The sequence below is a fragment of the Gossypium hirsutum genome, chromosome A11 (genome assembly GCF_007990345.1).
Source record: "Gossypium hirsutum isolate 1008001.06 chromosome A11, Gossypium_hirsutum_v2.1, whole genome shotgun sequence".
Taxonomy (NCBI): Eukaryota; Viridiplantae; Streptophyta; class Magnoliopsida; order Malvales; family Malvaceae; genus Gossypium; species Gossypium hirsutum.
The window spans coordinates 24,304,144-24,327,414 of record NC_053434.1 but is presented as its reverse complement, the minus strand read 5'-3'; the positions used below and the strand labels follow the sequence as shown (position 1 = coordinate 24,327,414).

At 34.9% G+C, this 23,271-nt stretch overlaps 4 protein-coding genes and 1 long non-coding RNA gene across 11 annotated transcripts; 4 read left to right on the top strand and 1 right to left on the bottom strand.

The window, feature by feature from the left end:
- Window positions 1-6,952: 6,952 nt before the first annotated feature.
- On the top strand, window positions 6,953-9,800 carry LOC107895768 (3-dehydroquinate synthase, chloroplastic). Of its 4 annotated transcripts, none has more exons than XM_016821002.2 (8): window positions 6,953-7,432; window positions 7,514-7,664; window positions 7,777-7,944; window positions 8,026-8,252; window positions 8,556-8,679; window positions 9,090-9,152; window positions 9,234-9,377; window positions 9,464-9,800. In XM_016821002.2, exons 1-8 carry the CDS (start codon window positions 7,119-7,121, stop codon window positions 9,593-9,595), a joined length of 1,323 nt encoding a protein of 440 aa, XP_016676491.1. In that variant the 5' UTR covers window positions 6,953-7,118; the 3' UTR covers window positions 9,596-9,800. The 4 variants fall into 4 exon arrangements, 3 of the variants coding, with proteins under 3 accessions (XP_016676491.1, XP_016676484.1, XP_040937353.1); XM_041081419.1 differs by having other exon boundaries at window positions 6,957-7,432; window positions 7,505-7,664; XR_005904944.1 differs by having other exon boundaries at window positions 6,953-7,664; window positions 9,090-9,159; window positions 9,464-9,539.
- Window positions 9,522-13,204, top strand: LOC107895787 (rac-like GTP-binding protein ARAC1). 2 transcript variants are annotated; one of them, XM_041081422.1, is made up of 8 exons: window positions 9,522-9,539; window positions 11,006-11,223; window positions 11,858-11,945; window positions 12,065-12,174; window positions 12,286-12,349; window positions 12,455-12,519; window positions 12,654-12,719; window positions 12,805-13,204. In XM_041081422.1, the coding sequence occupies exons 2-8, from the start codon at window positions 11,125-11,127 to the stop codon at window positions 12,904-12,906; spliced, it is 594 nt and encodes a 197-aa protein (XP_040937356.1). In that variant the 5' UTR covers window positions 9,522-9,539; window positions 11,006-11,124; the 3' UTR covers window positions 12,907-13,204. The 2 variants fall into 2 exon arrangements, with proteins under 2 accessions (XP_040937356.1, XP_016676504.1); XM_016821015.2 differs by lacking the exon at window positions 9,522-9,539 and having other exon boundaries at window positions 10,554-11,223.
- A 1,423-nt stretch (window positions 13,205-14,627) lies between these two features.
- LOC107895793 (ubiquitin-conjugating enzyme E2-17 kDa) lies at window positions 14,628-15,615 on the top strand. Its single transcript, XM_016821020.2, has 4 exons — window positions 14,628-14,774; window positions 14,853-14,980; window positions 15,112-15,216; window positions 15,319-15,615. Exons 1-4 carry the CDS (start codon window positions 14,705-14,707, stop codon window positions 15,460-15,462), a joined length of 447 nt encoding a protein of 148 aa, XP_016676509.1. The 5' UTR covers window positions 14,628-14,704; the 3' UTR covers window positions 15,463-15,615.
- Window positions 15,616-16,367: 752 nt separating this feature from the next.
- Window positions 16,368-19,199, bottom strand: LOC107912834 (F-box protein At4g35930). Of its 3 annotated transcripts, none has more exons than XM_041081420.1 (6): window positions 19,015-19,199; window positions 18,846-18,904; window positions 18,231-18,641; window positions 17,213-17,287; window positions 17,016-17,125; window positions 16,368-16,921 (listed from the first exon to the last, which is right to left on the bottom strand). In XM_041081420.1, exons 3-6 carry the CDS (start codon window positions 18,585-18,587, stop codon window positions 16,660-16,662), a joined length of 804 nt encoding a protein of 267 aa, XP_040937354.1. In that variant the 5' UTR covers window positions 18,588-18,641; window positions 18,846-18,904; window positions 19,015-19,199; the 3' UTR covers window positions 16,368-16,659. The 3 variants fall into 3 exon arrangements, with proteins under 3 accessions (XP_040937354.1, XP_040937355.1, XP_016696669.2); XM_041081421.1 differs by having other exon boundaries at window positions 18,231-18,733; window positions 19,015-19,175; XM_016841180.2 differs by having other exon boundaries at window positions 18,231-18,676; window positions 19,015-19,175.
- Window positions 19,200-20,974: 1,775 nt separating this feature from the next.
- Window positions 20,975-22,465, top strand: LOC107895761 (uncharacterized). Its single transcript, XR_001683510.2, has 3 exons — window positions 20,975-21,702; window positions 21,777-21,906; window positions 22,105-22,465. It is a non-coding gene; the product is annotated as an uncharacterized lncRNA (long non-coding RNA).
- The last annotated feature ends 806 nt before the right edge of the window (window positions 22,466-23,271 follow it).

Sequence of the window (23,271 nt, the reverse complement as noted above, 5' to 3'; positions counted from 1 at the left end):
CTAGACAAATCGGATCCATTAATTTCCCCTTCAGAGCTTAAGCCAAACGGATCGAACTCATTCATGGTACTGAATGTCTTCGCCTACAGTACAGTCGAGGTAACACATTCTAAGTTCGGCACATTTAAGGTAAACAATACTTGATCAAACCTTATCTCGGTAGTAAAATTGATAACAAGAAAGAGGAGTTTCAGCTCCGAAAACTACCGTAACCGTGCGTGTACAAAGTAGAGTCGAGCTTAGACTCTAAATAAGTACTTTTTGGGAGGCAACCCGAGTGTTTAAAATTTGTTAATTCTTTTAATTTTATTACACGTTAATTTAAAATTAAATTAATTACTTTTTAAAAAAAATTGACCCACACGGGCATATCCCAAGCTGCGTGCACGACAGGGTATTCTACAGTGAGTTACACGGCCTGGACATACGGGCGTGTCCACAGCCATGTGAATACTGGAGTTAATTTTTAAATTTATTTACAATTTAATGAGTTACACGGGCCTTAGACACGGTCGTGTGTGAAACACGGCCTGTCACAATAGCATGTGAAAGACCGTGTGCTTCACGCAGCCTCGCACATGAGCATGGGAGAAGTGAAGAAAGATCACGCACGGCCTGGACACACGGGTGTGTCCGAGGCCATGTGAAAATTGGGCTTAAATTTTGAATTGCTCAAGGGCTAAAAAAGCCCCACACGGGCTTATGACACGGCTGTATAGTCCAACAAGAGCCTAAACACGATCGAGTCCCCTTTTAAAACCCTAATTCCCCCATTCTTTTGTTTTGTCTTCTTCCTCCCAACCTTTTAAAAACAAACCCTAGCCGCCACTCCTTACAAAGACCAGTCGTCGTCGTCCCTTTACCAGTCCGATCACCATCCATGGCTTCCCCTCCATTCCCCCTCACAATACTACAGCGATCCCCTCCCCTCTTTTCTTTTCCCCCTTACTTTTCCCCCATTCTTTCTCATTCATCCCTTCCTCTTCTTTTTCCCATTTCTTTTCCCCTTTTTCCACCGTCTACCACCAGCCCCCATCTCCCTTCTTCCTTCGAAAAACACGCCCAAGCCACCGCCCATCACCCCTCCATCCTTTCCCCCTTCCTTTCTCTCCCTCGACGACAAACCGCCACCCTTATCCACCTCTCGCCAAGTCTATCCCCCGCCCCGCACGTCCCCATCATTGTCCTTTCACCGTCGACCACTACCATCCCCATTAACCGTCGCATGCGCCCCCCTACCACCATCGTTTGCCAATTCACTTATTTTATTTATTTATTTATTTTTCTTTTTCTTTTTCTTTCTTTTATTATTTTTACTAGTATTCTTATTATTATTTGTTTTAGTAATTTTTTATTTCCTTTTTATTGTGATTTTAGTTATCGTTTTATTTATTTTCTTTTGGTTCCTTTTCATATTGTTTTTATTATTTTCATTCATAATTTTAATTATTAAAACTGAGTTTTATTCTTGTTATGCTTTTAAGTGGTATTAGTTTTTAGGAAGTTGTGATCATTGTTACTCTTCTTTTAGAATTGTGTTTTCTACTATTATTCTTATTTATTTATTATTTTTATATTCTTGATGCTACTTTTACACGAATTTTGGATTCAAATATTTTTAGCTGAATGTTCGATCTTGTGATTCTGGATTTTAGTTGGATTCAACTTTCATTCTGTTGTTATTTGAACTGTTCTATTATGTCGATTCGTGCTTTTACGTTGAATGCTGAAATAGTTGTTTGGTTATCTATTTTTCAGGTGCATCATGACTCGCTATTTCCACTTCAAAAAAGCAAAAGACTCTGGGCGCGACCTCAACATCGGGCGCTTCCACCGATACACGCCATCCATGTCTCCGATTTTTACAGGGTCCCCAAGAGGATCTATATCAGCATCTCAAACAGCGGCCACTAGGATTAAGTCGTTCTATTGATTGAACGGCCTTAGAGCAGATTCAATTAGTTGATCGAGTCCATGCACTGATTGTTACAACTCCTTGGAACCGGTTCTTCTCCATCATTGAGCCCACCTACTCGGATCTTACCCTCGAGTTTTGTTCGACATTCCTCTTACAGCACGTGATGTTGATCCACGATGAGCCATGCACTATTACTTTTCAACTCATCGGTACAACGCATCATATGAGCATCCTAGAATTCGGAATTACTTTAAGACTCTATACTAAGGAGTTCATGAGTGCCGAAGGGTTCCTCACTTTATACCCGCACATCCATTACTCACCATCTTTATGCTGAACAGAGCTGACTACCAGTACAACACCCTATGACCAGAGTCGGTCGAAGGCGACTTCACTACCTCCGGCTTTACGTATATCCATGCCATCTTATCCCACAGGTTGACTGGTCAGAGGGAGAGCATCGAGGTCATTGGTACATTCGACGCTTACTTCCTTTGGAGCATGGCGACAGGGCACACCTTCAATCTTACCTACTTCATCGCCCTTGTTTTTATTTGATTTTGTAACCTCTTAATCTTATTCATTATTTGTGTTTATTTTCTAATTAGTTTTTTTGGCACCATGCACTACATTTAGTTTTGCCTACAATTTCAGGTTTCACTATTCTGGCGATTTAATCATATTTAGGGCAGTTTCAGTTTTCTCCCTCTCTTATGATATTATGTTTATTTTGTTCTTGTATGTTTTTTGTACATTTGTGGAGAGGTTGTTTATATAATTATTAGAAAATCTCTGAATTATTTGTTGTGTTTAAATGCTTTTCTCATACTTCTATTAGAGTGAATTATTTTCGATTTGAGATTTTTATTGGTGTTGTTTTGGATTAATTTATAAATATTTGTGCATTGGTTGAGCATGGAGCATTGTGTTCTAAAGTTGTGATAAATGAAAATGTACCTTACAAATATTTGTGCATTGGTTGAGCATGGAGCATTGTGTTCTAAAGTTGTGATAAATAAAAATATACCCTCTGTGTTTACTGCAGAAGCACTTGCATACATTAAAAGTGTTCATCTGGGCCTGGATCTAGGGCTTATGAAGGTTGAAATTGAAGGTGATTCCCTCTCTATTATCAAAAAACTACGGAGAGAAGATTATGGCAAATTCGAAATTGGGGCTTACATTAGAGATGGGAAATGGTTAAGCAAAATATTTCATACCTGTAAGTTCAAATACATCCATAGATCGATGAATAGCATTGCTCACTTGTTGGCTACTGAAAGCCTAAAGAGATGGGATCAATGTTGTCTGCAAGATAGGGTTCCTATATTTGCAAGAGAGGAAGTGGAAAGGGATCGAATGGGAGAGGGTTTCTGATTTCTCTCTGTTCAATTTTTGGTGAGATAGGGTAGGGGAAGAGTCTGGGTAAGAGAGTAGAAAGAGAAGTTGGGTGGGTTAAAGTTGTTGGGAAAGGAAATGAAACATTACTGATGGGCTTTAAAATCATCCGTTGCTTTTCAGGAGATTTAATGTATTAATTTCCCTGGCTGAGGCTTAGATGCTTCTAATGTCACGGGGCGGCCCGTGACATTAAGCAATCTTCGATATTTGGCTGGTGTTTGGGTTTTGTCTTGGCCCAATTTTTATGTTTGTTTTGTTTTGGCGCCATCGTTTAAACTTATTGAATAAAATTTCAGCATACATTCTCAAAAACATCATGCATTAAATTATATTTTTTTGAAGGTGCATTAAATTATATTTAAAATTTAAAACTAAAACATCAACAAAAATCACAAAATAATATAATTGAATGCAACAATAAGATATAACAATATCTTTTTTAATTCTTATAAAAACATCTTTTAAATATAAAGATTTTTTATATATTTAAACCACATATTCGCCTTTCAAAACTTAATAATTCAAGTTAAAAATAACCCATCAAACCCTAAAATGACATTAACTTATAAAAGAAAAATTACTTATTTTCTAAAACTGTTATTTAAAATAAAAAAGAAAGAATTAATTTTTGCTACATTGAAAACTGTATATCCATACGTTTCCTGGGAACAAAAACATCCTATTTTGACTTTTATTGTTATTAGTTTTTGGATTTTTAATAATTTTTTAATTTTGTTACATTTTTCTACAAAATTATATTAATTGTTTTTCATTTTAAAAATGGTTCTAATTTTTAAACAATGAAATTTTTTCTATAAAATATAGCATACTAAAATAAATATACATAATCAATTTGTGCATCATACGAATATAAAAATAAATTGCATATAAAATTACATACGATTAATGCAACTCATGAAATTTAATAAAAATAATAATACTTATAACAAAAACATAAAAATAATAACAGACGAATATTAAAATAAATTATTATCATGTATACGGTCAATGGAAAAGAAAAAATTTCTCAAATTGGATTGGGATGATCACATGTATCTAATTTAATTATTTTTTTTAATTTTAAATATGTGTAAAGGATACATGTCACTATCTTAATTTTACTTCTGAATTTTTTTTCTCAGTGACTTTTAATTATAGAGTGAAGTAAATATGATATTAGATTAATTTTTGATAACTAAATTGCGATCAATTTTTTTAAAAATTATTTTAGGTAAGTGTAGTTTAAGTTGGTCTCTGTGTTATTTGAACTGAATCGAATTAATATGTTGGATTGATTGGATTGAGAATTTATTAATATATCGTAGTTGTATTAGCCTCTAAGTAAACTATTTGTAACTAATAAAATATCAAAATAAAAAATTAATTGTTGAACTGATTTTATGAATTTTTAATTATTTATTTAATTATTGTTGGACCATCAGTTGATTCATGAACTAATAGTATGAATAATTAGATTATTGATTTGATTATTAAAAACCTTCATTTTCTGTACATATAATATTAAATGAAATTGTTTTTCCATTAAGATTTATTTATCCTTTTTGGTCTAAAGAATGGAGTACACGGGTGATTATTAGAAATAATGATGAGTAAGTAATGGAAGAATGCAGTCATGTAAATAAAAATTTACTTGATTCATTTGCAGTTAAAGCCCAAATTAGCCTTCATGTGATTCAGTTTATGGTAGAAATGGATTTCAAATTTGTCAAAATGGAAGATTCATTGTCGACCATCAACAAATTCACCTCAATAGAAGAAGACAGCTCATTGGTCAGTGATTATATTTGGGATGCTAAATCATTTCTAATATATTTTCATGATGTGGATTTTAGTATGTTCAAAGAAATAGCGACATAGTAGCACACCGTCTTGCAAAAGAGGGGTTTTAGAGATCAGAAAGTACCTTTTGGGTTGAAGAAGTTTCCTCGTCAGTAGTGGAATTTGAGGTGGGTTAACCCCCAGATCGAGCAGCTTCAAGAATGGATAATTTCACCACCTCGCTTTGCTGTATGTTAATATCGATTCATAATTCAATGATAAGTCTTTGGGAAGATTTTGAGGTTTGACGGAGACGCTAGACTAATACAAAGAAATGAAAAAGTGGATGGGGGTGAGAAAGTTTTAGACAATTTGAGACTTTATTTTTTTGCTTATTTGGATCGTAGGTGCTTTTAATAACCAACTTCAGTTATTATGATGCATTGTAATCGTTTTTTATCCTTTTATTAATGGGAACTAATCCTCTCTTTATTAATGGATTTACTTATTCTAAAGATTTGGAGTCGGTTAAAATTAAATTAATTGGCTAAATCGATTAAATTTAGTTAATTGATCTAATTCAGTCAAAAATTGGGTAATGACTTTTTAAAAGTTCGATTATCGATTAATTCAATTTAAAATTAGGTAATTAATTAAATTAACCGAACATAATAATTACTAATACAAATTATATATAGCTTTAATTCAGTCAAATAAATATTACTAATTTTTTTTGTATGATTTATACTTGTTTTAACCAAAAAATAAAAATATATAAATTTAGGTTAATTTGGTTAACCAATCGAATTAACTGAAATATTTCAGTTCAGTTAATTTTTTTTGAAAAAAAGGTTAAAAAATTTGATTAATACTAATACGGTTCAGTTAATCGTTTGAACACTCCTACTAAAGGCCTTGAGTTTTTCCTACTTGTCCATTGCTTTCTTTTTATATGGTTAAGTTTCAATTTTGATCCTTTTATTTTTAAATGTATATATATATAACAATGTTTAAATTTTAGTTTTTGACCTTTATACCACGCTTAAATTTGAGATTTAATCACTATACTTTATTTTTTTTACTTAATTTGGTACCTTAATTTTTTAACATCATTAAATAGTTTAAATATTTTTTACTTAATTTGGTACCTTAATTTTTTAACGTCATTAAATAGTTTAAATACTTTATACTAATTAAAATATTGAGTGAATTTTTAAGACTTTTTAACAATGTTAAAATTTTCTATTAAATTTAAATTCATTACAATACTCTTTTTTTTCGTGGTTACCAAGTCAATTTTTTTTTAATTTAAAAAATTTCACTCCAAATGAGTTCAACAACCTAAACTTAATTTTTTAAATTTAAAAAATAAATAATAAATTTTTCAAAATAAAAATATAAAAATTAAATTTTAAATACACGAAGAATACATAAATTTAAAGCATGACACTTTTCATTTTGTACTCTATAATTTAGTAAAAAAAATAAGTAATCGAAGGGGAAGCCCAACTATACAAGTTAAATGTAGAAAGAATTTTATATCTTGAAAATATTTTTATAGAAAAACTGAAAATTTCAAGCAAGTCAACGTGAAAACCAAAGTTAAGCATGAAATTGAGAAAAAAAAAGTTAAAAACCATATTAAACAGTCAACATTAAAGTCAAAGTTAAGTAACAAACAGTATAATCAGGGAAAAAAATTCCTCAAACCCAAAATTTAAGTGATTACTGATTTATTTATTTATTTTTAAAGAAGGTCTAAAAAGGCAAAGCCAATAACAGACGGGTCGGGGCATTTGAACGGGTCTACCCGGACCCATATTTTATCACCATCGAGTCTGGGTAAAATGACCAACTAACAAAAAAGCGTCGTTTCCTTCAACAGCTCTTCCCCTTCCCCTTTCACCTAACCCCCTCCCCTCCTTTTTCTTCTTCAAACGAATGTTTCTGCCTACCCCTTACTATAAACCAGAGCCTCCCTCTTTCTCGCTCGCATTGTCCCTCACCCAAAACCCGACCCATGGCATCCATCTCCAACGCTTTCTCCCTTTCCCTCCCTTGCAACCGCATTGCCAACTCCTCATCTGACTTCAACCCCATCACCTCCGCCCTTTCCGGTTTGGATTCCGGTGAGTTCAGTCCGGGACGAGTTGCTGTGTCGAAACCGAGTGGAATCGGGGGGAGGATTTGCGCCAATGCAACTCCGGTGATGGATCAACCAGTTGGTGAAAAGAGCTCCGGAGCTCCCACTATTGTCGAGGTGGATTTGGGAAATCGGAGCTACCCAATCTACATTGGGTCCGGATTGTTTGATCAACCTGAACTTCTTCAAAAGTTAGTTTATTCACTAAGATTAGTTTTTAGATTTTCGCAAAGATCGTCGTATTTAGTGTTAATGGGTTGTAGTTTCGATAGGCATGTTCATGGGAAGAAAGTTATTGTGGTAACTAATACTACAATTGCTCCTTTATATTTGGATAAAGTCGTTGAGGCCCTAACAAAAGGAAACACCGCTGTTTCTGTGGAATATGTGATTTTACCTGATGGAGAGAAGTTCAAAGACATGGTAGGTCCATTTTGTTTTTTGTTTTTTTTAAATTAACATTTTGGTTTTGAGGTATTATTGTTGATAAAACTCAATGGAAGTAATAGCAATGGTTGTGGCGTTGTGCTTATAGGACACTCTCATGAAAGTTTTTGACAAGGCCATTGAGTCGCGATTGGACAGGAGATGTACCTTTGTCGCCCTTGGAGGTGGTGTCATCGGTGACATGTGTGGGTTCGCTGCTGCCTCTTTTCTTCGCGGTGTTAATTTTATTCAGATTCCTACTACTGTTATGGCACAGGTCTTTTGATGCTGATGGATCATTTATATAGAATCATCACATTGTGCGCAAACGTTTCATGTTTCTTGTTATTACACACAGGTGGATTCTTCGGTTGGGGGAAAAACTGGCATAAACCATCCTCTTGGGAAGAACTTGATTGGTGCTTTCTACCAACCTCAATGTGTTCTCATAGACACAGACACATTGGACACCTTGCCAGATAGGGAACTGGCATCAGGTCTTGCAGAGGTTATAAAATACGGGCTCATCAGAGATGCTGAGTTTTTTGAGTGGCAGGAAAAAAATATGGAGAAACTGATTGCAAGGTATGCAAAACTTATCAAAAGAACCGTAGTTAAACATTAGAATAAGTAACTTCTTTTGAAATCTGAAACTGAGAGGACTTTTGATAACAACTGAAATTCAAAAAGGTGGTTGTCAATTTTCTGTTTGAAGCTTTTAGGGACATACATTTTTTATCCTTAACTTTTGTGCTTTAGTATTGTGGATGCTTATGCCTCTCTTGTCTACTACAACAATATATCATATACTAGTACTGTGGTACTTTCCTCATTATTGCAAGGTATATTTCTTCAAGCCTATATGCAATCTGGTGTTGTTAATTGTAGGAATCCGAATGCGCTGGCTTATGCTATAAAGCGATCATGTGAAAATAAGGCTGAGGTTGTGTCATTTGATGAGAAGGAGAGTGGGCTGAGGGCTACACTGAACTTGGGTCATACATTTGGTCATGTAAGTTTCTTATTTGTGCTACTGCTTATATTTACTGTTTAGCATGAGGACAAGGAATGTTTCATGAGTACATTGGTAAGCTTGATTTTTTGCTTCTGAGTGTAACTTTCTGAATTGAAGTTTTATAAAGTGTCCTTGAGCTTATTTGGAATTTTATGTTGTGACTGCATGACTTGAAATACCCAGAAGGTAATTGTAAAATGGCTATAAAACGTTACAAAATTGAATTTACCGGCAACTTGAAATTCAGAAGTGTTAAACTGTAACTATTATAATCTTTTTCTTTTAGATTGTTTGGGTGGGTGGGATTTTGTGTTTATTTGGATATTGTACTTGGTTTAAAGACTTAAAAGGGGTCTGTATTTACACCAGATTGCCATAATTCTTTTCCCTGGTTTGTTTCTTTCCAGGCAATAGAAACTGGGTTTGGATATGGACAGTGGCTTCATGGAGAAGCTGTTGCAGCTGGCATGGTCTCATGTTTGTTAATGGATTTACTTTTTATCCTCTTCCCTCTATCTGTGATAAACATTGATTACGTGTGCTAACCTCAGGTCATGGCTGTTGACATGTCATATCGCCTTGGTTGGATTGACAGTTCAATTGTCAAACGAGTTGATGACATTTTACTACACACTAAGTTACCCACTGCTCCTCCTGAAACCATGACTGTGGAAATGTTCAAGTCTGTGATGGCGGTAAGAGCTCCAAGTTTTCCTTGTTCTGTCAATCTTGAACCGCTATCTCCAACACTTGACAAATACGTATTATTTTGTAATGGCAGGTAGATAAGAAGGTAGCTGATGGGCTGCTAAGGCTTATCCTTCTCAAAGGTCCTCTTGGCAACTGTGTTTTCACAGGTGAGTATGATAGAAAGGCCCTGGATGATACACTTTCTGCATTTTGCAAGTCTTAGTTCCAGGTCTTATCTATTGCTTTTTTAAGCTTTACACAGTTATTCTTCAAGATCCTTGGATCATGTATCCTAATGTGTTGCTAGTACTCTATGTTGTACTCTAGGATTCTTACTTATTGAGGTCCATTGCCGAAGCCTTGTACCAAGTTGCAATGTTAGCATTTATGACAAGCCAATAAAAATAAAGCACATATATTGAAGGTTATTGAACTATGTTGTGCTACAATCTGTTTGTATATCATAACAGGAATTTCGTGAATAAGCCAATAAAACTAATTTATAAAAAGGTGGTTACTCTGTTTCTCTTATTTGTTAGATCTCTTTGTAGATGCTTCAAATTCCTTTAATTCCGAAGGTTTTTCGAAGGAAAGGACAGTCAAATTGAATGTTACCGTTTTGAGGAATGTAGAAGAACAATTTTGTTATACGTGGAGTTTAACCTAGTTGGTTTATGTAGCGACATTTAATAGATTTCAAGTCTTATGGCTTTACTTTAAACGCACCCGATTCAACACGGATTAGTTTTATGTCCAATGTAGCTTGGCATACTCTGTGTATGGACTAAAAGAAAAAAAGAAAAAAACTTTGTTGCAGAATGGAGTTGTTTGAAAGGAAAAGAGAAACTGTCAGCACAAGTAAAAAGGATAGTTTTAGGGCTAAACCAAGAAGATGAAGTCATTGACATGAATGGCTTGAAACTTGTCAAATATGAGTTTAAAATTTGCAATGGTGCCCATTATTAGCCTTGTTTGCAGAATAGAAGTTGCCACAGGAAGACTGCAAGTTCCATGGGTTGTTTATGTTTAATTTCCCAAAAAAGATTTTCAAATGTTGAATCTGCACTTGCTACAAGTTGGAAAACTAAAGCTAATGTTCAAAGATTTCCCATCAACACGATTGTTGGCACTGTTTTGAAGTATATATATCTTTTTTTGGTACATAGTATAAAACTCAATTAAATTTGATGAAAAGTCGACTTCTTTATTACTTAATCCAACTAATGTTGGTGCTTGGTTACATTGTAATATGATTTTTTTTTCTTTCTGGCTGTTTCATGATGTTTAAAGACAAACAACTAAGCAACAACTTTTGACTCCCATGCATTGTGCCATTGTCCTAAGCCAAACATCAACTCCGGGTTTTAAAAAATTAATTATATCATACACACACTAATTTGAATGAAGTCCGATTCAAGATCCGATAATAAAAAACCTGAATCCAACAAACGTTCCAAACGGCGTAATTTCCCTGCCCAGCAAATCAAAACCTAAACTCAAAAAGCATTTTTTTTTTAAAAAGGAAATCTGTTTGCTTTTTTTCATCTCTTTTTTTTTCCGTGGAGTTTAGCCCATTGTGTAAAAAGTTTCCTCTTTTGATTTCCCCTCCATTTATTTTCCTACCGGAATACAGGTGGTTAATTGAAGAAGAAAAGGAATACATTGAGGGGAATTTTTAGGGGTTTCGAGCTTTGTCCTCAGGTGTTAAGATCTGAGGCCAATCTTTTCTTTCAAGTGCCAAAAAGAAAGAAAATGAGCGCTGTGAAGTTCATAAAGTGCGTAACTGTTGGTGATGGTGCTGTTGGTAAAACTTGTTTGTTGATTTCATACACTAGCAACACTTTTCCTACGGTAATCTTCTCCTTTCTTTCTTTATTTTTCCCCCTTCTTTTAACTATCTTTTGGGTAATTTCATGTTTAAGTTTGAATTTTACTTATTCTATTAAGAAAAAATAACATTTGGTTTTTTCCCCTCCTCGAATGATTAACTTTTTTGAAATGGTGATGAAAAATTAGGCATTTTTTGTTTTGTTTCTGTTTTGCTGTCTGGCTTTGGGATTGAATGACGATTTACTCATTAAAGATTGGTTTTCTGTATGCAACTATTTGTGTTGAAAATGTTTGATAAGCTGATTTCACTTATGAAATCGATTTGAAAAAAAGCGTACTAAGTTGTATACCTTTATGGGATTTCAGATTTGTATCTTTGACAAAAAAAAAAAGGAAGAAAAAGGGAATTTATGGAAATAGCTAATTCAATATTCAATAAGCAAATATGAATACTCTCTTGCTTTGCTATGTATCTTTAATCTGTTACATGATTCTAGTGTTTTAATTGCAATAAACTAGGCTTCAGGGTCTTTGTGATTCCATATTCATGTAGTTCGTCTTGATACAAAGCTTAGGATTTTTGACATTTGGAAGCTCATGATGCTAAGAATGTGTTCACCCTTTGTCTTACATTTTTCATGTTGGGGAAAAACAGGATTATGTCCCGACCGTTTTTGACAATTTCAGTGCAAATGTTGTTGTCAATGGGAGCACTGTTAATCTGGGGTTGTGGGATACTGCTGGTACTTCTCTTCCCTAACTGACCCTTTGGTTTGCATTTTTCTTTTAATATCATTGTTAGAACCATTATAGTGGTTCACTTCCTTTTTGTGGGTTTAAGTTCTATAGCTTTGGGCAACAGGACAGGAGGATTATAACAGGTTAAGACCTTTGAGTTATCGCGGAGCGGATTTGTTCATATTGGCATTTTCCCTCATTAGCAAGGCCAGTTATGAAAATGTCTCCAAAAAGGTTAGGTCAAGTTTCTTTTTCTTTTTCAAGAAAAATTCAAACAAAGAGAATGCTTTTTACATTGACATTTAATTTATCGCATGCTGATAATTATTTTCTGCTTGTTTCCAGTGGATTCCGGAGCTAAAACATTACGCCCCTGGTGTACCAATAATTCTTGTTGGAACAAAGCTTGGTAAGTTAACACATTTTCTTTCAAATAGCTTTGCTTCTGTCTTTGTACAAATAATCATGCGTACATTTTAGCACTCACTATGTTTTGTGTTTTGAAATGGGCCAGATCTTCGGGAGGATAAGCAGTTCTTTATTGATCATCCCGGAGCTGTACCCATATCTACAGCCCAGGTAAAGATATTTGTATTAGTCCATAATTTCCTGAAATATTATGCAGTTATTACTTGTTTTCTTGTTGCATGGACTTCTACTATTTGCAATTATCTAGCCTTACACTTCTTTCCCTTTCTTTCTGAATCCGTAAGGGGGAGGAGCTGCAAAAGCTGATCGGATCACCAGCTTATATTGAGTGCAGTGCAAAAACGCAGGAGGTATATGTTGTTTTCTAAATATGTTTGTATAATTTATATAAAGGAAGAGGGCATCTATTTAAGGGATTTATTAACTTCACTGCAGAATGTGAAGGCAGTGTTTGATGCAGCCATCAAAGTCGTTCTTCAACCACCCAAGCAGAAGAAAAAGAAGAGCAAAGCACAAAAGGCCTGCACCATATTGTGACTGGGAATAGGAAATGTAAAAAGATTAGGGCCTTCTATCCTGTTCACGGTGCCTCGACTTGACCCTTTCATTTTCTCGTGAAGATATTAGAAACCTTGGGTCGTAATCTTTCAACTGACAACTGGCAATTTGGTACTATTACTTTAAATGCAGCTGTTATGATGTTTACTTGATGAAACGAAGTTCATATATGCCAGCCTCCTCCTCTTGTCTCTGTTGTTGACATGTTTGATGTATTATAATGCACTGGAACATCACAGTTAGGAAATTGCAGGGACAACCTTAAATTTATTGCTTAGTTGTGTTTAAAGGCTTGGCGTGTTTGTTGTTTCATACTTTTGTGCTTAGCTTCTTGCATCTTGTATTTTTATATTTTCTGCTGATTGATAGATCCTTTCTTTGGGTCCTATTGCCCGCATATCATTGATCTGCTTTGTACAATTCTTAACCTTCACTCTTTGTTCATTCACAAAAGTAACGTCCAGGTCCAGACATGGTCCAAATTTGTTATAAGTGAATGTTAGGCCTAGAATCAAGTCTGAAAAGTGAAAACCACCAAAGCCTTGCTCAAGGAACACCTAGATAGATAGCCAAAGATGAAGGCACTCGACAAACATGGTGAAGGCCAAGGATGCTACGCCAAAACGTGAACTGCCCTGTGGATTTCAAAACAATTTGCTTTGAATGGTGGATTTTTTTTTTCTTTTTGAAAGTAGATGTGGGATGAAACAGGATGATTTTTTTTTTAATTGTGGATATCGGTTGATTGTGGTAATTGTTTGATTCACCTATCTTGTTCTCGTATATGAAATTATCGTGAAGATAATAATTTTTAAAATTATACATTCATAATGAAGTGGCGCAAATGAAAAAGTAGAAGAGTGATGGATTGGACAATATTCGTTTTCATCCTGTTCTATTACCATTTCTCTTACCGATTCGGAACTTTGATCATTGGGATTCATGTGGGATCTTCCAAGTGGACAAGTGTCCTGCTACAAAGGGTACGAAACTCAAATCCGTCTTCTTCCGCATTCTAATATATGTATTCAAACAGCTTAAATACTTAACCAACCACAGTAGCCATCAACACCTCCACTTGATCTCCATATCCCAACTTCACATGAAGTAAATTAAAAGTCGGATAAAGCCAGAGAAAAGGGCTTTTCTTGAGGTGACAATCTAACCATCCCTGTTTTTCTTTTTCGCCCTCTTTGTGGTTGGATGTTTCATGCAAGCTATCAGTTAAGTTTTTTTATCATATTAATCTCCATGGTTCATACTGTAAAGGAGGGTTTATTTTGCCTGAATTTTCTAATTATTCTGGTATGATGTTTGATTCTTTGATGTCATTGGCGTAATGGGGCTCATCCTTTTTCCTTGTGTCAAAAGGCATTATTTTCCAGTTGCATATGGAATCTAGATGCCTTTGCTTTGCATTTTAAAACTTGAATTCAATTATCAACCTTCCCTATGAGCTCAAAGACTTTCAAAGCATCAAAACGATTCGACTTGACCTTCAAAGCCATTGAATTATTACAAATAAACAAGGACTGGGAATTACAATTCTGTGGTTACTTTATATGAAAAAAAGGAAACAAACGAACAAAAACTGAGGTGGCAAAAAATGGACGGTTCTTAGTTCACAAACTTTTTTCTGGGAATTTATACTCCAGTTGGAATTGCACTGTCAGGCTCAGCAAGCAAAGCTCTTCCCCCTCTCACTATATAAACCAATGTTATAGTATACCTCGTAGGGACATCAAGCAATCAAAGACTTTAAAAGACATAAGGCCTTATGGCATCAAAGAGAATTCTCAAGGAGCTGAGGGAACTGCAAAGAGACCCTCCAACTTCATGCAGTGCAGGTATATAGAGAGTTTAATTTGATGCAACACAATGTGTGAACTTATAGTATAGTTTTATTATTTGTGGTGAATTTATAGGTCCGGTGGCAGAAGACATGTTCCAGTGGCAAGCGACAATACTCGGCCCTGGCGACAGCCCCTATTGCGGTGGGGTTTTTATTGTTAACATCCACTTCCCTACGGACTACCCTTTCAAGCCTCCAAAGGTAATATTATTAACTATAACACACTGGAAAACACACACACACTTGATAAAGGGTTATGATTTCTTTACCTTTTTGCCTAGTAGATATATAGATATTAATGATGAATAAATAAGTTAACATTGGGCATGCAGGTCGTGTTTAGAACCAAAGTGTTCCACCCAAACATAAACAGCAATGGGAATATTTGTTTAGATATTCTTAAAGAGCAGTGGAGTCCTGCACTCACCATTTCGAAGGTGATGCATAGATAATAGTATTAAATTTTGAACCAAAAAAAGGGGGGAAAATTTACTAGTGAAACTGAGGCTAAATTTGGTGAAAAAAAATGAAAAATGCAGGTTTTGCTATCGATATGTTCGCTGCTGACGGACCCAAATGCAGATGATCCACTTGTTCCTGAGATTGCTCATATATACAAGACTGACAAAGTCAAGTACGAAACGATTGCTCGTAGCTGGACTTACAAGTATGCAATGGGTTGACCCACACTTGCCCGTGTAATTTTGTTGTCACTCTACTCTCCCCCACGACAGCTTGTTTGTTTGTTTAGCTTTAGACAAATTGCCATTTAACAACCATCATCGGCTTCCACTACTTCAATCTAAACCTAAATAAATGAATATCTTTCTAGTTGATATCACTCCTGTATCTGCTCAAATCTTTTGCAATTTGGTGATACCTTAAATTTATATTGAATAAATAAAATACAAAAAGGAAAAATTTGATGATAGCGTGGAATCAAAGCAGAATGATAAAAGAAAAACAACCATTAAAAAAATATATTGTTTTTTAAAAAGGAAAAAGGGGAATCGTATCATATAACACAATAATAGTAGGAAAATGGGTTTCCATTTAACAGAAGAGCAACATGATCATCAAAGAAGAAGAATGCTCATTTTTCTCCAAAGATATGACACAAATACAACGTCGATGCTACTGTCAGCAATTAGTTTACTTACTTCGATCTTGATTCTCCCTTATCTTCCTATTCTCTTCTTGTTTTTTAGCTCTTTGCATTTCACTCCTTGGCCTTTCTCAATAATTGTTCACTAAATACACCAACATGCCAACATTTTAATAAAATGAATAGTTAACTCATAAAAACTATATAATTTTTTAAAACACCATTTAACGTAGAGAAGACACTTTCAAAAGTTGCTAATTACACGCGATACATCAGATACTCTTTTCACCAAGGTAAAAGACTAAAAAAGAGAAAGTGGCAATTGAGGTCCAAATCCCTAACATAAAACGAAATTTGCCACGTACTACCTGTGTGACCTGTCTATAGACTACAACAAATGACCCTATCTATACTCCAACCATCATCTAAAGTCGCATGTCCTTGGACTAAGCATTTAAGGTAACTGTACTACTTGAACAAATGTATCATAAGGACCCAACACAAGCTTCATTGACAAAGCAACCATTGATACACTTTCAAACATACCTATATGAGAATAAGATATACAAGCAAGCAACCAACCAACCAGTTCAAGAGCCACTAAGTATTTGAGAAACCCCACATTCATAAACAAACTTCTTATAACCTAATACTGCCCATGCAAAGCTACAAAATTGCATACTTGATACTTATCTAATCTAACTACAATCTCCTATAGGAAGACAAATAAACTATACACAGAGGAACCAACGCATAAGAGAGTAACACAGAAGAATCAGCGAAGCTTATTCTGAGCAACAGCCTGGCATAACTCATCCTCATAGAATAGCACTCGGTTTGAAGCCAAAGATTTGCATAATGGCTTGGGGAGAACAGATGGCACCATGCATCTCGATGGGAATCCTGAATCCTGGAATAGCACTGCAGCAATTTGCCTCAACTCAGTTACTTTAATGCGAGAAGGGGGTCGAGGACCCTGCCTGGGAGCTTTCGGGGTGTGTGGGCTTCCTATCAAATTACTTTTGCCATCACGCTTGCTGGAAACAACCACCAAAACATTGTAAACGAAATGATGAACTTTTGCTTCATGTTTTTACAGAATCTTGGAGACCTAAAACAGTTAATGCCTACCTCAGAAAGGGCCAGTGTTCTGTCACCCTAGGTGTCATAGTGCTTAGCATCTCCTGTCTTGAGCGGTCAGGTGTTGTATAATTGAAATGAAATTGCCTTGCAAGACAAACCTGTATTCAACAATAATTAACGTTTCTACAACTAGGTCCGCATACAAATATGGAAACGCAAACAAAGGGAGTGAGAGAGAGACTTACAGCTCTTCTTATCCTTTGAGAAACATGAAAAACTGCCCTTAGTTGGTCGTGATGCAAGTGACAGAGTATTTTAACCTCAATATATCAAAAGAGAAAGGAATCAATACCAAAGGAAGGAGCATGATCTCTAAAAAGTGGAATGCAAGTCATTTCAAGTAACACCAATCATCCAAAAGGGGGCGGGTATATAACGTAATTTTGAACTTGAATATCAGAATTTTGGCCTCTGTATTTCTTTATATATAAAAATTAGAGACATATATCCATTCCTAGCTTATAGAAAAAATTTCCCAACTATCATATGGCAATAATCCCTGATTACCAAGGCAAACAACGATCATGCAGATTAGCATAGATTTATATGCATATATAACAAGTGAATTCTTCTACAAATCACAATCACTAAATTATAGAAGATAATGCCCTTGAATGCACATTGGTTTTATATCCAAAGGATTGTTTTTTCAAAGGCCATAAAGGACAAGATGGTAAAGTAAAGAGAAAGAAACTTTGGGAAGAAAACTACATGCCGAATGCAAATTCTCATTTGATTCAAGAAATTCAGCTTCTGTTAAATTCCACTTGCTTGCAATCAAGTTTTCTCTAACAATAACTAGATTTAGTTAGAGACAAAAAGAACCAATATACGTTACACTTTTATTTGAATAAATTCATTTACTAGTTTAACATTCTCAACACTGCAGTAATAAGAGGTTCTGAGCACAAAATAGAAGCAAAGTCTATAAAAATATATAACATGCAACATGATATATGCTGTATGAAAGATGCCTATCCTATATGAAAGTAAGGAACCTTCAAACAAACATCATACCTGCAACCAAAAAATTTAAAATACAATTAAGTAAATTCTGCCAAACTAGTGGTTTTTAAATACTTTTCAACCTCGTATTGTCCTACAGTCGAGATAAAGCATTTTTGAAGCTATTGAATGCAGTAGGCATAAAGCATTTTTAAGCCAGGCCAGTCAAACAGATTAATCAAGGGTACAAATAAATACCAGTAAATCCATTGGAAGAGACTCAAGCCTTGACTCTGATTCGAAGTCTTCAGGCCGAGGTGTCTTCGGAGTCCGCGTCATACAACTCTGCTTATGCAAATCCATGGGTGATAACATCAAAGGGATTTTCTCAGCAACCATATTTTCGATCAAAAGATTATCATCCTCCGGTTTCTTAGAACTTAATACAGCCACCCTTTTCTTCCCAAGATCGGTACACAACTTGGCAGCTGAAACTTTACTATGCCGAAGCTGAGCAAGAGTACCTGGTTTGAGATACTTACTGCTCGAACTCTTCAATCGCCTGTTCTTTTTAGCTGTCTTTAAATCCCTATCTTTAGGAGACACTTTTCCCATATTTGTGTCACTCTTCTATTCGAATCCCTTAACTGACTTGTATCCCCTTTTTTCCTAAATAATCAATCCAACAATTGAAATTTTAAAGCCTGGAATCGAATGCAAGAATGAGAATTTTCCTTTTACACTGTAACAGCATTTGGTTCCTTTTTCCAAATAAAAAAAAACCATCAAAACTAGAAAACCAGAGATGCAAAATGAGGGCAACAAACAATCAGGAAAAGAAAACACTATGTCTGCTAAACACACAAAACTCACAGTGATTAAAGATTTGAGGCGTCGAAATCGTCGTCAATGATCTCCCCTTCAGTTCAAAACTGAAAATAAATCAGCCAAACGAAGACAGCAGCTACTTCATCAGTAAAACGAAGCTAAGAATGACTGGGAAAAAAAACCTAAATTAAATCAAGTCAACAGTGAAACTCACCAGCCTTAAATTAGCAAAGATATCCGCGTGAAAACTCATAAAGATTAAAGAGAGGAATTTCCAGTGAGAAGCGTGTAGAGAGAGAGACTCAGAGACAGCGGTGAGAGAGAGGGAAGAGAATGGGTGGCTAGGGTTGGCTCTTTATTTGAATTTCTCTTATTTGCCCGCCAAAATTTTCAATCATCAGTTTATATTTTATTTTTTTGGAAATTTGGAGGAAAATAAATAAAAACTGAAAAAAACGAGATGCGGGTAGATACTGATATACTTACACGTGGCCACTTAACATTGGCCAAAGATAGTGACTTTATGTCTTAAGTCAAGGCATTCAATGGGAGGGCAAAGATCCCGTTTAATTACTTAATTCTAGCGATTTAATTGGCGTTTTCATTTTTTCATAAATACTATTTTAAATTTTAAATTAGAGGTTTTTTTTATATTTAAATGCTCGATTGAATTAATATTACGAATTCAATTATAATTAAAGTGTTTATGAATTTCATAGAAATTAATATGTTAAAATATACTTTAAATTCATGTGATTTTTAGATATTTGAATTTTTTTTGGTGATAATAGAAAACAAAACTAATTATAAAATAGTATTCTTAAGAGAAAAAAATATTCTTATTCTTATCCAAATCCACTAACGTGTGTGTCATCGGATGAGGATCATCGAATACTTGCAAATTACCAGATCCAGACAAGGCTTGTTTAGCAAGACAGTCTACAATTTGATTTTGATCTCTCAGAATGTACCGCAAGCACCACTATTTCTCTTGAGATAAAATGCTTTGAATGCGCCTAATTAACGCTGAATTTGCCTCAGTAAAGTTACTATCAAGTATAGCATTGACAACTTTCAAACTGTCTGACTGAATGATAACTTCATCGTGGCTCATTCATTGAATTAACTTGAGACCTTCCAGGATGCCTCATAGTTCCGCATTAAAAATAGAACATTTTCCAAGGTGACAATTGTACCCAAGGATCCAATCTCCATTAGCATTATGAACAACTCCACCAGCAGCAGCATTTCCAGATTCTATTTGAACTGCCCCATCCGTATTAAGAAAAAACAGATCTTCAAAAGATTTCCCTTCAAAGGTAGATTTAAAACTACCCTTAACATCTACTTGAAGAAATGAGAAGAGCTGATTCGCCCAACTTAAAGATATTTGAAATTTAATTTTTTTATTTTATGTTTAAAAATTAAACTCCTCTATTTTTTTGAATTTAAAAATATTATTTAACTATTAACATCGTTACAATTTTTATATTAAATTCAAAAATAAAAAAATTATCTAATTAACAATTAAACTTTCATTTTTAATTAAAAAATTAAATCACTAAATATTTTACAATAAAATTGAAATGTAAAAAATAGGGAAAGTTAAAACATGAATTGAATGGTTAAATAATGGATAAACATTTATCATTTTCCTAATGAAATGCCACATGGATAAAGTGTATTTGAATAAATGTGGCAGCCTTCTTATCAGTCCCTTGATGTGAAACAATTAATTTTATAAAGGTTTAAAGAAGTATCTACTCTCTAAATTTATTCATTTTTTATTTTTTTTCATTTTAATTTTCGAATTTGAATTTCCGTACACTTTTTTAACGCAGTGGTGTGATTTTTATATTCCTCTCTTAAAATGTTATATCAACGACTAGATTTTAAATATATATTTTTTTAATTTAAAAAATAAAAAATACATAAAATATAGGAATTATAAATAAATATAAATATAAAAATTAAAATATATATAATTATAATTTTATAATAATTATAAAAATATATAAAATATTATCAAAATTATAGGAAATTTATAAAAAAAATATAAAATATATTTAAAAATTTAAAAAACCATTAAAAATATAGAATTGATATTTTTAAAACTATTTTTTGAATTTTTTTAAAAGAAACTAGACTTGATAAATAAAACAAAACATAATAGCAACCAATCCAAAACAAACAAGACCCAAAAAAAAAGCGAAAGCCCTAATAAAATAAGCCGATAATAAACAGCTCTGGAAGCAAAACAATATCAAAATTTGGAACCTTAAACGAGCTGTTATCCAAACCTTCCAGAGAAAACCAAAGCTGAAGGGATGCCACTGATGACGAGACAAAAGAGATGATCCAGCGACCGTGGAAAACCAGAGAAGCAGCTATTAAAACTGATGAACGGGCAACCACTGATTTTGAAGCTTGTGTTCTAGCAGAGAGATCCCAAATCCCAAGCCAGTCATGCAGAAACCATGAAAACCCTTAAGCTCCCCCCACCTTCCAGATCCCCCGATCTAGGTCACAAGAACTCCTCAATTGCCCCGACAAATCGACCCGATAACATCCCTATCATGGTTCACCACTGTTGAAATAAATAGAGGCACCGTGCCTACCCTGGAAACAAAACCCCCATCTCGAAGACCCGTTGATGCCAACCAATAGACCACCTGATTTGCAATGCGAGGGACATGCAGAAAGTGAAATCCGCAGAGATGCGTTACCATGGCAATAATGTCCCTGATGTAAGGACCCAGAACAGACACATCAGGTCGAGGAGAGAGGAGTTTGTAGATCACCGTTAAAGAATCACCTTAAAAAATGACCAACTAAAATCCCAAATCCAGAGCCAAGTGGACTGCATGATAACAAGCCAGTGCCTCGGTAGCGAAAGGCGAAGGTACGTGCACACTGCGTACTGATTGAGAACCTAACGCCATACCTGTGTGATATCTAATGACAATATATGCATAGGAAAAAGATCAGACCCGCTATAAGTTGCGTCAAAATTTACCTTTACAAAAAGAAGATCCGAAGGCCGCCACCGCTCAACACCCATCAAGCGACCATGTAACTGCTAATTTATCACATCCAATTTCAAAAGGTAAGCCTAAACTCTGTGCACCACAACATGCATTTGAACAACACCATTATTATGAACCCTTCTATTTCTCGCATGTCAAATAAACCACAACGCGCACATTACTTTCCAGATTATATCACTAGTAGATACTGTAAAAATGGATAGTAGCCAATCTTGTAGAGATGCATTTGGTGCTTCACTTGGCCATGTGATGTGCAGGGACCCCTAATAGCAAAAACTGACTGGCAATCTCGGAAGATATGTTCTAAAGTCTCATTAGCAATAAGGGATCGTGGACACAAAGAAAAGGTTCCAAAACATTTGTGATATAGAGTATAATAGCTAGGAATGTAATTGTGAAAATTTCTTCAAACTGTAATTTTAACTTTTTCTAGTAGTTTCAACTTCTATAGAGTAGTATAGAAAAGTTTGTAAGAGTTTGGAATCGCCGTGTAACCCGAAGAAATAAGGAGTCTGTAACCACTACGAACAGAGAATTCACTCTAAGGCTCAACACCTCAGATCAATAAGTCATCGTGGACCATTCGAGAAAAAAAAATACAGAGCACACGATTAACCAGGGCACAGCCCAGAACGCTGGTGAGTCGGTTTTCTTCCCATTGTCTCGAATAAGGGTTAATGAATTTTGAAACAAGTAAATCTGGAGACATAACACCAGTGTTCTGCAAATGTCTCTTAGGTAAACCTAAGATCCAATTATTATCCCAGACACGTATATTCGACCCCGTATCCACACACCGATAAAGCCGCATATTGAACAACCCCTTCACAGACCAGATACTCCTTCATAGGTAAGAAGGGTAAGTTCCCAAACCTGAACTCATGAAATCACAACATGGGTAATACTTAGCTTTAAGGGCATGCACTAACAACGAACCCGAGTTATTAATCAAATGCCAACCTTGCTTAGCCAACAAAGCAAAGTTGAATTTTGCCAAATCACGGAAACCCAAACCACTCTCAAACTTCAGAGCACATAAAGATTACCAATTGCACCAGTGCATACCTCCCTGACCCCCTTGTCGCTTCCACAAAAAACGTTTAATGATTTTCTCCAGATCAACATAGAAAGTTGTTGGTAAAAGAAAACACGGCATAGTAAATATATGAATAGCCTGTAAAACACTTTTAATAAACACTTCCTTCCCATCTTGAGACAAAGGATGAACACACAAATTCTCTATCTGGGAATGCATGTAGTTCTTCAAACCCTGAAAAGTTTGCTTCTTCACACGCCCAACCATATTTGGCAAAATCCAAAATATCTCTCAGGTTTTAGTAGAGATGCGGGCTCCTAAGCAATTCGAGATAGAGGTGGCAAGAGTGTCCTCAACGTTTGAACTAAAATAAGTAACAGACTTGTCA